The sequence below is a fragment of the Rhagoletis zephyria genome, unplaced genomic scaffold, assembly GCF_001687245.7.
Source record: "Rhagoletis zephyria isolate East Lansing unplaced genomic scaffold, Rhagoletis_zephyria_1.1 Rzeph_scaffold_06328, whole genome shotgun sequence".
NCBI classification, from domain to species: domain Eukaryota; kingdom Metazoa; phylum Arthropoda; class Insecta; order Diptera; family Tephritidae; genus Rhagoletis; species Rhagoletis zephyria.
Window position 1 is genome coordinate 9,897 of NW_016163411.1, and position 14,040 is coordinate 23,936.

At 33.2% G+C, this 14,040-nt stretch overlaps 2 protein-coding genes across 2 annotated transcripts in view; one reads left to right on the forward strand and one right to left on the reverse strand.

The window, feature by feature from the left end:
• Window positions 1-9,398: 9,398 nt before the first annotated feature.
• Window positions 9,399-14,040, reverse strand: part of Ndg (Nidogen) — a gene marked incomplete at its 5' end in the record, with an annotated part of 10,929 nt that continues 6,287 nt past the window's right edge. The window contains 6 exons of the mRNA XM_017628905.1: window positions 9,399-10,024; window positions 10,096-10,380; window positions 10,444-10,618; window positions 10,689-10,943; window positions 13,432-13,589; window positions 13,652-14,037. Coding sequence (XP_017484394.1) covers window positions 9,763-10,024; window positions 10,096-10,380; window positions 10,444-10,618; window positions 10,689-10,943; window positions 13,432-13,589; window positions 13,652-14,037 — 1,521 coding nt within the window. The remainder of the gene's footprint in view (window positions 10,025-10,095; window positions 10,381-10,443; window positions 10,619-10,688; window positions 10,944-13,431; window positions 13,590-13,651; window positions 14,038-14,040) is intronic.
• Window positions 12,284-13,400, forward strand: LOC108373061 (uncharacterized). Its single transcript, XM_017628907.1, has one exon. It carries the CDS (start codon window positions 12,970-12,972, stop codon window positions 13,330-13,332), a length of 363 nt encoding a protein of 120 aa, XP_017484396.1. The 5' UTR covers window positions 12,284-12,969; the 3' UTR covers window positions 13,333-13,400.

A 14,040-nucleotide genomic window follows, 5' to 3' on the forward strand; every position in this document is an offset into this window, starting at 1 on the left:
TGCTCCGCCAATATTTGGTTTCATAGGGATTCGGATACCTTCCTCATTGAAGTAGTAAAGAAAATTCGCTTAAGTGCCTTTTTCGGTTACGTGCACAAGTTTTTCGTGCAAAGAAGGATGTGCAGCTAAGCAAAATATACTGTATTACGTAAAGGAGTTTCCGCCTCCCCTCACGTAATAAATTGTAAGATTTAATTGATCCCCCTCCCCCCGCCGCAGATCTTACGTAAGATTAAAAATCCCCTAGGCATGTTTTTTCAATTAAACATTAGAAAATACTATATATTTCCATCAAACAAATATAGGATGTATGCCTAGTCACTCTTAAAAACTTCATTACATAGACATAAACACCGAAGAAAGCAAAAGTTGTAAAAAATTGTAATATCCTGCTTATTTAATGTATATTTTTCATTTCAATGCAATTTAGTACTTTAATCGGGTGAATTTTCGTATTTTATAAAGAACAATTTTGAATAAGAATACAAGAAAAATAATATTACGTAAGAATCTACGGGACGCCCCCTTCACCCATATAAGAAAAAGTAAGAAAATTCTAGACCCGCCCTCCCCCACAAAGGTCTTACCATGATAAAAGTATATTAAGTTAGAACCGCTGAGAGTCACTTTTAAAATTTTTGACGTTTCCAAACAATTTATTTTTTAAATTTACTCACAAACTCACACACACATTTTCATTTTCAATCTCAAGCAACAACAATTTCGAACAATTTCATTTTTTTATTTTCACTTTTATATGACTTTAAAATGTTGGCAAACTTCAAAAAAAAATCATGGCCGACAAATTGAGAGAACGGTTCTACCTTGCTATATTTTTATCATGGGTCTTACGTAATATATGGACAGCCCCTTAGTAGCATTAGAGCATAAACAACATTTACACGTATTTCTATTCTTTTCAATATCATAGCGAGCGTTGTGAAATACAAAAAAAATTTAACAAAAAAATTTAAATAAAAAAAAAATAAAAAATTGGCGCGACTGTCTCTCTTTCTAAATTTTTTCATTCCGAAGCATTAACACATCTTATTTACGTCCCAATAATCAGCGTTTATACTCCTGAGTTAAGCAAACGTTCCAAAGGCTGATTCTCAATCTCTTTTTTGAAGGTTCTACGTGCAAATAAATTTTTCCAATTAAGAATCTTTGAGCGTGTGTGAATCGGTAACAAAGTTCGCGGCGAGTAAATTTTTGACAACTATGAGGTCAATAAAATTTCAGTAGCTCGTGATGCTAGTAAAATTTTTGACAAATGCATATACAATTTTTGACAATCGCAAAGATTGTTGATGTGTGTAATTTTTCGTTAACTAAAAGCTTAAATTGATGAATTGCAATCAACGATATTAGATGTTTTCTTACAATATTAATTTCACTTCAATTTGTAATATTTTATTCCACATATAGCTGCGTTATCAAAAATTTACTGCTGTCAAAAAATATGTCATTTCACACAGCAGATTGGCAAAACTGTCTCACCATAGTAAAAGTATTATTCAACAGCTTTCCCCATAGAACTTTGTTACCGATTCACACACGCCCTTTGTAGGAAAACTAACATCATTTGACAGTTAGAGACCAAATAATTGTAAAATAATCAAATCAGCTGCTCTACTGATAGTACTTGTTTAATATGCCTCGGTTAGAGTAAAAATTTTCGAAAGTCGTTGACGCGCATTTTACAACTTTTATAAATTAAATTCCAAACCAAAGAAATTTAAGTGAAAAATAACTCTTTTCTGTCAGTTTTCTATTAAATTAAAATAAAAAAAATTTAATTTACAGTGCCGGTTAATAATGGATGAATATTTAATATCCATTTATATTTACAATGTTTTTCTAGCTAAAATTTTTTCATATTTTTTTTTGTTATAAAAATATGGTTCATGCTTTAAAGAAAACTATATAAATCACACTTTCAAACTTTGTACAGAGATTCTAAAATTTTTTTTTCTAAATTTCGCGCTTTTTAACCACAATTTTTAGAAATATTTTGGGTATTGATTTTTAAGATTTTTTTTTTTGTTGACAAAGTTTTGCACTTTTTTCCATATAAACATGAATTCCTTCAGGAAGAATATATGCAAAACCGTTTTCGAAAACTCTAAAAAAAGTCAACACCGAGCCAAAAAAAAAAATACTAAAAATCAATGCAATTGTTTAACCTCTCAAAACTTGCACTTCTTGCACAAAAAAATTCTAAAAAACCTGGTTAAAAATCTCAAAATTTAGATAAATAGTTTTGGAATTTTTCTAAGTTCTGTATAAAGTTTGAAATGTAATTTTTATAGATTTGGGTAAAGCAGCAACCATATTTTTATAAAAAAATATCAAAAAAATTTTAGCTTGAAAAACATTGTAAATATTAAAATCGAAACACAATTCATCTATTTTTGACCTACAGTGGCGGTCATTAGCTTTCTTGAAACTGGTTTTGTAGTATCATATTATTCTACAGTAATAAATTTATAAAAAAGTCAATTTATAATTTGTATTATGAAATNGATCTGTCAAATACTAATGCATGAAAATCCTAACCTCAAAAAAATCACCCGTTAGTATCATATTATTCTACAGTAATAAATTTATAAAAAAGTCAGTTTATAATTTGTATTATGAAACTAGAATAAGCTACTTAATTAATTAGTAGATTAAGTACCTTGAAGTTGTATATATGTACATATGTAACTATATTCGCTGTACATACAATATGCATACTAATTTGTCGGTGCATACATAACTACATACATAAATAGGTAACAGCATTAATACTAAGAGATATACATACATATATATAATATATTGCACCCCTCTTTGTAGGTTTTTCTTGTAAATATTTATACAGCAAAATTAAATTAAGATAATTTATAATATCTACAAATGCCNTAACTACATACATAAATAGGTAACAGCATTAATACTAAGAGATATACATATATATAATATATTGCACTCTTTGTAGGTTTTTCTTGTAAATATTTATACAGTAAAATTAAATTAAGATAATTTAGAATATCTACAAATGCACATACATATGTATGTACGATGAATAATGAATGGCTTAGAGATAGAGATAATGCTAAGAGAGAATTGAAACATTTTAGTAAAACTGAAAAACGCTTTGGTATACTATTAATGCTTTACATGAACCTAAAGTAGTGACATAGGGATTACATAACTCATGAAAAATGAAATTGTAAAAACGAATACGAATATCTAGCTAAACNAGATAATGCTAAGAGAGAATTGAAACATTTTAGTAAAACTGAAAAACGCTTTGGTATACTATTAATGCTTTACATGAACCGAAAGTAGTGACATAGGGATTACATAACTCATGAAAAATGAAATTGTAAAAACGAATACGAATATCTAGCTAAATAAGTAGGTTACTCGAAATTATTAACTCTGTATACTTGGAAATTGTTTTAAAAAATTGTAAGTACATAATTTGTTAAGTAACGAAAACTTTAGAGAATGAATTTTATTAGCAATTAAGTGTTGGGAGGGTCACTGAAGTACGAATATGTAAAAGCGGTTAGATGGAAATGTGACAAAACAAAGTAGTAGTAGTAGATGCTCCTATTTAAATATACTATACATACTAAATACATATATGCTATAAGGCCTTACACGTTCTTAAACAAACTTTTAGAGATAAGTAGGCATACAAAAAAGCAGAAGGCACTCGAAATCTACATATGTAGTTACTTAGGAAATAAATAGTTCTGCACTTTAAAGATAATACATACATATGTGCTTATGAAAATGTGTACATACGTAGTACGTAAGTATGTAAATAAAAACATGCGTACTTAATATTTAGCTTAATGGCAACCCTTCGACTTTTTTCGGTTGTTTTTCACAACTATTTTGTATTCGCTTACGAACCTAATTTACTACGAGAGCCTACAATAAAGTAAAATAATCAGGCGATAAAAAATTCAAATTGTCCCGGCGGTTTTTAACACTCACTGTACGGAGGAATTAAAATGACAGAAAAAAATGCTGAAATACGTAAACGTAATTTTGGGTCGTAAACTACGGCCTTGTATGCCGTCATTTTCGCAAGATATTTGCATTTTAAGTTTGCATTGTTAATAAACAAAATTCAAACTTTAACAGGGAAAAAAAAATTGAAAGTACAAGATTTCTTTGTAAATTCTTTTGATTGGTGTTAAAGCATATTCTTTTGCAAAAACATCAAGCTATCAACGAAGATAATTTACATAGTTGTTAACGTTCAAACAAAATTGCGTAATAATTTATTTTATTTTTTTTTTATGAAATATGACTAGGCAATAATGTTACTCATACGCCATGTATGATCTATTATTGACTTCATAATAACTTTTTCATGATCACGATCATGAATCACGAAGTATAACTTTTTAGTTTTCCATGACAGGATATACTTCCTGTAGGCTTTATTAACATCTTTATAACGCTATATCATTTATAAAAATCCGGCATCAAATAAAGAAGTTGTAGAAAAAAAATCGATTTAGCGGTTTTTACAGGGCGTCGAAAAAAAATATTACTCTCCTGAAATACCCTAATAGCAAGTGTTTAAAATCGATGGTTTTAAAGGGTGTAAAAAAAATATTATTACACTCCTCAAATACCCTTAATAATGTATCTGCATTAGGGTGGTCCAAAAAAAATAAATTCGGAATTTTAGTGCTCTACCTAGGATTGTGCTATATCGAAAGAATATACCCCTAGTTTTAACCGACTTGGAAAAAAGTTCGTCGGATTTTTTTTTAAGAAATTGGCGATAATCTTAAATTTTTTATATGTGATTTGACGTCGGTTTTGTTTTTTTTGCTTAAAAATTTTTGTTTTATATTGAAATCTAAAATATTTAGAGGTCGCTTAAAGTTTATCCGTGTATGTATTTTATATGGAGAAAAAAAAACAACTTTTCGTAGAAATGGAATAGACCTCTTGAAATTCAATGTTTTTCAATCGGAAAACTCTGGTTCTCTTCAGGTGACTTCCAATAATAATACCCAATATTTTATTTAAAAATTTTTTAATACGAAAGGGTTTTTATTGCTCTCCTCATTGCATTGTCTGGGGTTTTTGGCGTACCTATAAAGTATAGTTACTATGAAAAAATTGTTAAACGGGAGTCTCCTGAAGATAAACAGAGTTTTCCGATCGAAAAATATTGATTTTCATGAATCCTATACAATTTCTACGAAAAAATTGAACAATCTTGGTCTGATTTGGCTGGTTATCTCGCAATTATATATCCTAGCCTAATTGTTGTTTTCTTTTTGTTTGAAAATATGAATATACATATGTATGAAAACCTGGCCAATAAACGAATAATCTTTAGATACATACAAAAATCGGCCGCTGTGGTGTAGTGGTAAGCAGTGCGCGCTTCCNGTTTTTTCTTAACAGCGGTCGTCCCTCGGCAGGCAATGGCAAACCTCCGAGTGTATTTCTGCCATGAAAAACAGCTTCTCATAAAAATACAATCGCCGTTCGGAGTCGGCGTAAAACTGTAGGTCCCTCCGCTTTGTGTGACAACATCAAGGCGTACGCCACAAATCGGAGGAGAAGCTCGGCCAAACTCTAACATATGTGTAAGCGCCAATCTATTATTATTATTACACACAAAAATCGGCACATCTAATGCCAAATTTTCCCAAGGNCGGCCAAACTCTAACATATGTGTAAGCGCCAATCTATTATTATTATTACATACAAAAATCGGCACATCTAATGCCAAATTTTCCCAATTCATTGAAATGACGAAAAAATGTATGCCATATAAAAAAATGCCATGTGGAAACGAATTTAATGACAATTTTCTTAAGGCAATAACGCAGGTATTTTTTAATGCCCGATTTTGTCATTAAAATTTGTGTCATTTAATGCTTAGTGGAAATACGGCATTAGAGATTGAGTTTACAATTTTGCTGATAAAGAATTTACCTCTCTATGCTATTAGAGTAACAAAATTTCGCTCATCACTGTTGTGATTTCTAGTTCCCCGCAAAATGTGCCACATAAATTCGATTTTAAGTGCTAGAAAAATACACAGAAACTTAAAAATGTGTGTTGTAGCGGCATATTTCTGGCAGCGGAAAAATTAGTGCCAATATCACAAAATTCTATAGTATGTCTTACCAAATATGGGCTAAAGTTCAAAAAACAAAAATCCTGTTAACGGGCTAAACTGGTGGGAGTAAAGCTCAACATCACCTCAAGCACTGCAGTAGCTGTTTCGATAATTATTAAGTGGCCAGCCTTCAAGATCTTAAGAATTGAACAGTTTTTGAAAATCCTCAAAAAGCTTTCGGGAACAGAAGTACCCACTTGTGCAACTATGTTGTAACGGGGCATCATCGTTCAACCACCTTTTCTTCTTTTCTTTCAAATCCTCTCACTTCCTTAATGGCAATACTAGGAACAGGCAATCTATACTTAATATTGACCGATCTATGACTTCAAATAAAAAGAACTCCGAAATAAATACCTAATAAATTCTGCTTTTTGGCTTTCGATATCTTCACCAAAAAAAAAGTATTTAATTTTTATTAAAACCTTTTTACAGTAACACGCTTTTAAAGCTTTTATCGAGCTGAAGTAACGACATTAAATAAAATCTCAAAACCAATATTTTATGTTGAGAAAAAATACACTTGGGAAAATGTATGCTACGTTTTTGTGATCCATTTATATTTAAACATATTTGCACTGTAATAGAATTCGAAAAGCAATTTTTAGATCACACACAGTTATTTGAGTTCATTTTTTTTTCTTTTAATAATTAAAATGGAGCACATTAGGTCACCTGTAAACTTAACAAATTTAGAAGTGTAAATATTTTTAAAACAAAATACATACATATGTATAGATATAAAAGATACTAAAAAGAGACAAATAGATATAAAAACTTTGACAAGAAAATACATTAATGTATGTATATAGTGTAGAAATATCTGAAATAAAAAGAGATATCACATATTTATAGCAAAACGTGTTAAAATACGAAATAGAGATTTAGTAAAAAAACCATTCTACAAATAATAAGTAACTGTAATTGTTACCGCCATAACTGTAAAATTATATGCAGTTCAGAACAAAACAAGTTAATTAAAAAAGTCTCAATAAAACGTTAAAATTGTACATCTACAAAAAACAATTGCAAATTGGATTTCCGAACAAATTATTCAATAATATGTAACAAAGAAAATGTAATTTGGGAAAAATTTGAAAAAATTAAACAAATAAATAAGTATTCATTGAAGTTTCCTAATTATTTATGAATTTCATTACGGAGCTGTATATTGACAGAATCAATTGAGTTTTCATTCACATATTCACAACAAATTTTTCTAATGCAGTAACTGCCAACGCAGGTCGATAGAACTGATTTCGCAAAGTTAGCTCGCTTCTGAAACATATCGAGCCTAAGCGCCAAGAAGATTTTAGCGACATTTTTTTCAGAATTTTATTTTTGATGCGTCTAGAGGATCTAGGAACATTTTTGCATCAAAAAGAAAATTTTGATTACTATGTTTTTTTGTCATGACCTTACCCAATTTCATTTTTCACTAAATTTGAGTGATTTAGTTAAAGCTAATAAAATTTCCGAGAGACCAGTCGAGCCGATTTTCATTTATTTTNCAGTTCAGAACAAAACAAGTTAATTAAAAAAGTCTCAATAAAACGTTAAACTTGTACATCTCCAAAAAAAAACAATTGCAAATTGGATTTCCGAACAAACTATTCAATAATATGTAACAAAGAAAATGTAATTTGGGAAAAATTTGAAAAAATTAAACAAATAAATAAGTATTCTTTGAAGTTTCCTAATTATTTATGAATTTCATTACGGAGCTGTATATGGATTGAATCAATTGAGTTTTCATTCACATATTCACACTGTGCAACAAATTTTTCTAATGCAGTAACTGCCAACGCAGGTCGATAGAACTGATTTCGCATAGTTAGCTCGCTTCTGAAACATATCGAGCCTAAGCGCCAAGAAGATTTTAGAGACATTTTTTTCAGAATTTTATTTTTGATGCGTCTAGAGGCTCTATGAACATTTTTGCATCAAAAAGAAAATTTTGATTACTATGTTTTTTTGTCATGGCCTTACCCAATTTCATTTTTCACTAAATTTGAGTGATTTAGTTAAAGCTAATAAAATTTCCGAGAGACCAGTCGAGCCGATTTTTATTTATTTCGGAAGTAGCAATTTCGAAGTAAATCGATTTTCTTGTTCCAATTAATAAATTTTTCATAAAAAAACTAGTTAAAAACGATTGTAGCGTTCCTTCAAAACGAAAAAAAAACATCACAAGAAAAATTTGAAATTTTTCAGCAAAATTAAAAAAAATANATTTTTCATAAAAAAACTAGTTAAAAACGATTGTAGCGTTCCTTCAAAACAAAAAACATCACAAGAAATATTTGAAATGTTTCAGCAAAATTTAAAAAAAAAAATTTAAATTTCTAGAAAAATGTTGGATATGCAGTTTTATAGACCGTTAAATTTTAGTGCAATTTGTAAGAAGCTAAAGGTCACGTTGATTCTTAATAATTTTTTCGCTAATATTTCCAGCAGGCTAAATTGGGAAATAAAAGCGTTTTTTATACTATTAAAAATCAACGCGAACTCTAAGCCACCAGCAACTGGCATTTTATTATACTAAAATTTAATTAGCTATAAAATTGCATACCCAAAATTTTTATAAAATCGAAAAAAACGATAATTTTAGTGAACTTTTTTATAACATTTCAAATTTTTCTTTTTATTTATTTTTTTCATTTTGGGAGAATCCTACAATTGTTTTCAACTATGTAGCTTTTATATTTTAACCTTTATTAGCTGGAAAAGAAGAATAATTTTTCTGCAAAATTGCTACTTCTTCTGCACTTTGCACTAAAAAATTTAATACAAACAAACAGAAATTTAAAAATCGGACCCAACTTCGCTCTTTCAAATTTTATTAGATTTCATTAAAAAACAGTTATTAATCAAATTGAGTGAGAATTGAATGATCAAGTGAATTGTGAACACAAAATGCCAATTTTGAACCACTGTGCCATGGTCCTCACGATTGTTAGAGAAGTGAGTATTATCCATTTCGTACGTTCTTCGATGTTTCTTTGGATAATATTAAGATACAAGTGTATGTATATTTTTACTCTTTTATATATTGAAGGGGGTGTGAAACGAAATTGATGATTATCAGCTAGTTTTCGATACAATTTCTTGCTTGTAGCGACCAAATCTTCATTACCTGTCTCTGCAGATGTTTCCGGCGACCCTACGGCTGCCAATTGATCGGCAGAAGCCACTCTGCCTTAGTAATGAAGTGGTTCGTCCAAAAAGTAAAGTTCCTAACTAGATTCCAACACAATGTTCTTTCAAACATTTGAGACGTGTATCTCACTTTATTTCTTAGATTTATCGACAAATATGTATGTATGTGTGTATGTATCGTACATTCGAACGCATTTCTATAGACTACTCTATGCACTCGCACATATTTATAAAAATGCAAATAAAAAATTATTGGTGTTTTAGCTTACATTTATAAATATTTTTTATATTTTAGTTATGAAGTTTGTGCAATACACTTAAAAAAAACAAATATCCGTTGCTTGCTGTGTGATAAAAACCGCATTTGTATTAACAATAAAAATTTGAATAAATTAAGTGTGTGGATTTTTTGTAAATATATTTATAAGAGAGAATTAATCGCTGCTCTAAAATGGCACACCATATTGCGGCACACTGCACGTCTTCGATTGAGTTGTACATTTGCAGCTCTTGCCCGATGGCGCTTTGCTGTTCACCAAACAAATTCGTGCATCAGTACAGCCACCATTGTTGATCTGACAGGCGCTAGTTAATTGAGGGCAACTGTCCTCGATGGCAGTCATACCGTACATTTTGTGACTGCCGAAGAAAGGAGTCTGTATGCCCTTTTGACGATTACCGAAAGCGTCTACGATTTCCAATTTTTTACTATAGTCAAGCAGAAGAAAAGAGAAAAACTTTAATACGAATAGATAAATAATAAAAAATAAAACACGCACGTAGACCAATCAGTCCAATAGAATTGATTATGCGTAAATGTCAAGCCGAATGGATAGGTGAGGTCATTAGAAATCGTGCGTAGCTGCTTGGAGTAGGAATCAATGCACTCCACCTTCTTGGTGCCCGCATCGGCATAGCAGAGCTCACCGCTGCTCTCCAGTATGACCAGCGAATTGGGTAAAGTGACGGCGCCACTGCCTAGCAAAAGTTCGCGTCCAGTGCCATCCAGATCGGCCATTTCGATTTTAGGCGATTCGCGATCCCAATCGGACCAATAAAGCTTTCTATAGTAAACAAACTTATGTTTAAAAAAAAAAACAGATTTTTTCTTTTTAGAGATAACTCACTCTCTGTACGGATCCACTGCTATGCCACGAGGATTCACCAAATTTTTATTTATCAAAACTGCACGTAACGTTGGATCTTCCAAATTAGCCACCTCAATGGTATCCTTCACTGAATCAGTCCAGTAGATGCGTCGCGAAATGCAATCGATAGCAATACCTTCGGGCGATTCGATATCTGTTTGAAAATTAAAAAAAAGTAGCATTCTAAGTGCCCCAACAACTACTACAATTAAATAGTTACTTACCATCAGCAAGGAATGTCTTGGAGTCCGTTCCATCATAATTAGCGCTAACGATTTTCTTTGAAGAAATATCACCCCAGTAAATGCGTCCCTCTACGCAATCCTTATCAAGTCCAATGGCCATCGATGCAACGGAAATGGGTTTCACGTTTTTGCCATTTAACGGTACGCGCACAATAACGACGCCTTGACTCACCAGCAGAAAACCGGATTCATGTTGCTGGCGTTCCAAACAAAGCGAACCATTTCCATAGAAACCTAGAAGATTTAGAAGAAGGGGATTAAAATTGGAGTTCCGAAAATTTCGGCTCAGGGATACATATGTAAATGACTAAATTACAACTTGGAATGCGAAAATTAGTAAATTGCAGGCCAGTATTTACTTAAAAATTATTCAAAAATATGTTATAAGGATATTAAAATCGTTGAAGGACGCAAGTATTTGCATGCAAACATGTCGACGGTTGAGTAGAACGTTTGAAAAACTCCCTATTTCAGCGTTTTCGAAGCGGCAGCTGAGATAGCGCGTTTTTGAACCAAATTTTGAATTAATGTGTTTTTGCACCGGCAGCCGAGATAGGGCGATCTTCCATTCAACCGACGATATGTAGTACAAAGAGCACAGTGTGCGCCTCAAAGTATACAATTAATTCCACTATGAAATAATAGAGTTAATTAGACCGATCAAGACTTCTTCTTGTGGAATTACCTAAGCCAACATAACCCAGGCCATCGCTCAACTTAAACCATGTTATATTCCATACATAATAGCATTCATTGTTCATTCAAATACAAAATAATTTTTCACGCATCTTTTTTATTCTATGTTATTTCAACTTCTACCCGCCCTTATCGGAAAGCCCTTACAACCATTTGTCGGTGTGAGCCGAAATCAAAATACTTCACCAATGCTTCTTCTCTTCAAATTAAGCGTAGAAAAGTCCTTCTGCGCGTAGTCTTTTCATTTCGCTCGTCCATTTCAGAATCAAAGGACTTTTATCATCTAAACTTACGATATGTCCATTGTATTTTTACGGCGTCTATTTTCTAATGATAAAGGGTCATTTGCGAAGTTGAGTTTGGAAGGGGATGCCCTCCAGGCGGTGTACTCTTGTCTCTCTTGTGGTGTTTGGTAGTGTAAGACTTCGATCACATCCAAACTTACGGGGATGAAAATCACTGACAAAGGTCTGCCCAAAGACACATAGGGCTTTGGATAGGCTTGATGACTGGGACACTTTGCAGAGGCCTGCTATTAATCCCAACCATCTGGTACTTAGTGGCATAAGCCTGGGCCTTCCAAGCAAGCGAAATATCTAGGGCTAACTGAAGATATGAAGTTAAGATATCGAGCTGAAAGCAAACCGATCACTTTAAGTAATATGAAGTGTCGGAGAATCTTTATAGAGCCTTAGCGTCAGGAGCGGCTCTTCGTGCTTTGTTGGATTCACTCCCCCATAATATAGCAAGCATTATAATGCTTAATAATTATTAAGCATTTTGGCAGGTTGGAACCTTTCGGTCCCTTAGTTTCATTTAGAAGCTTTTCAGTGTTTTGTTTTTTACCTTATGACAAACGGATATATTTATGTCATATATTTTTGGTAAAAAATACATAATTAGCGTTCCTACAAGGGAGCTCAGGAGAGGGCAATGCACTCTCTTGGGAAACTGGGTAATCACGTTTTTTGTCGGCCGCGCCAAGACTGAAAGTAGAAGCCAAACAGGGTGATAATAGCATATGTAGATATCATCGACGACCCACTGGGTGAGAAAATGAAAAGAGCCTTCGCTGGACTGAGATAGACAAGCTAAATTTGTTTTTCCTCAACAAATTACTAAGGTTAATAATATAGCCTAATAAGTTTGCGTAGGAGTAATTATTTCCTATATTCTTAATCTTTTTCCGGCCCTTTACAATTACATTTCATTTCAAATCCCTCAAAAGGCTTCAAAGCTTTCTCATCTTTTTTCGACTGTAGAGAAGAAGATTTTTTGAAAGAGGGAGGACCCTACTTTCAAATTGACAAGTCTGATCTCGAGCAGCACGGAAACTTTCCAATGAGAAATGCCAATGGCTGCATTTGCCTTGGATGTTGTGCTCTGAGCATCGGACCCACAACGTAAGAAATAAATAAAACCAAACACTAGTCATCCTCTTTGTCCTGGCACTTGAAACGCATCAGCAGCTTTATAGAGAAAATTTCCAATTTGTCAAGGCTTTATCTTTCAATCAACATGTCGTTCAGTGTCGATTCAACTTTTTCGATATAAAATTTGGAAAATGTTTTCACAAAATTTTCTGTGTAAAATTCATTATTTGCCAAAATTGTCTGCAGTTCATGGCCTCACTACGAAAACATTGGCAACGCCACAACCAGCGAAGTCCAGGCGAAATTTTGCCACAGTACCACCGACCGCGAGAATAGGTGGGCCACAAATACAAGGCGGCGGCAGCCCAAAGAAGCCAACAATGACAACAATAGGCGGCTTACGTGAATTCCTACTACATCCACTCACTTGGGATCGCAACAACGGTTACTTCAATATATTACTTGGCTTGGCCATTTTTGGGTATTGTTTCTGCACCGCCTGTAAGAGCGAAGGGCCGCGCACAGTTTCGTATGAACAAAAAGGAAAGAAATAAAAATTATGTAGCTACATAAATGGCGTTCAAATGACCTCAAAGCAAAAACATGAGTGGTATTCTTCCTTAATTCCCTAACTTGTATGTGTTTATACTCACCCTGGTTGCAGACGCAGACCAAGCCATTATTGGTTGACAAACATTTGGCATTCATATCGCACATTTGTGGTGTATTGAGACAGTTTTTATCCTCCACACAAACATAACCATCGCCGTGGAAACCAGCATTGCATTGACACTCGTATCTAGCCGGATCGCTGTGGAAATGAGCTTAGTCAAACGTCAAGAAAACAGAAACCATACTTTCCGATATACTCACTCGGTAGGCTCACAGGTCGCATGTACGCCACAATTATTACGCACATTGCAAGGTGGCGGTATGCTGCGGCAGCCTTCCAAAGCATCGCCCTCATAGCCCTCAATACAATCGCAATACTGCACACCCTGCACAGAATCCCATTTGCATATCGCATTTGCGCCACAGAAAACAGGACCACAGCGACCAGCCTGCACGCAGCTATCGGATACGTCCCGCTCGAAACCGGCCAAGCACTGGCAGATGCCCGCATCGCAGAAGGCATTCTGTCCACAGGTGGCATTGTTGCGGCAATCGGGCGCCAATTGGCAGTGGTAGCCATCACCTTCGTAGCCTTCTTCGCAAATGCAACGCGACGCGTTATAATCACAATAGGCATGTGCATCACAAAT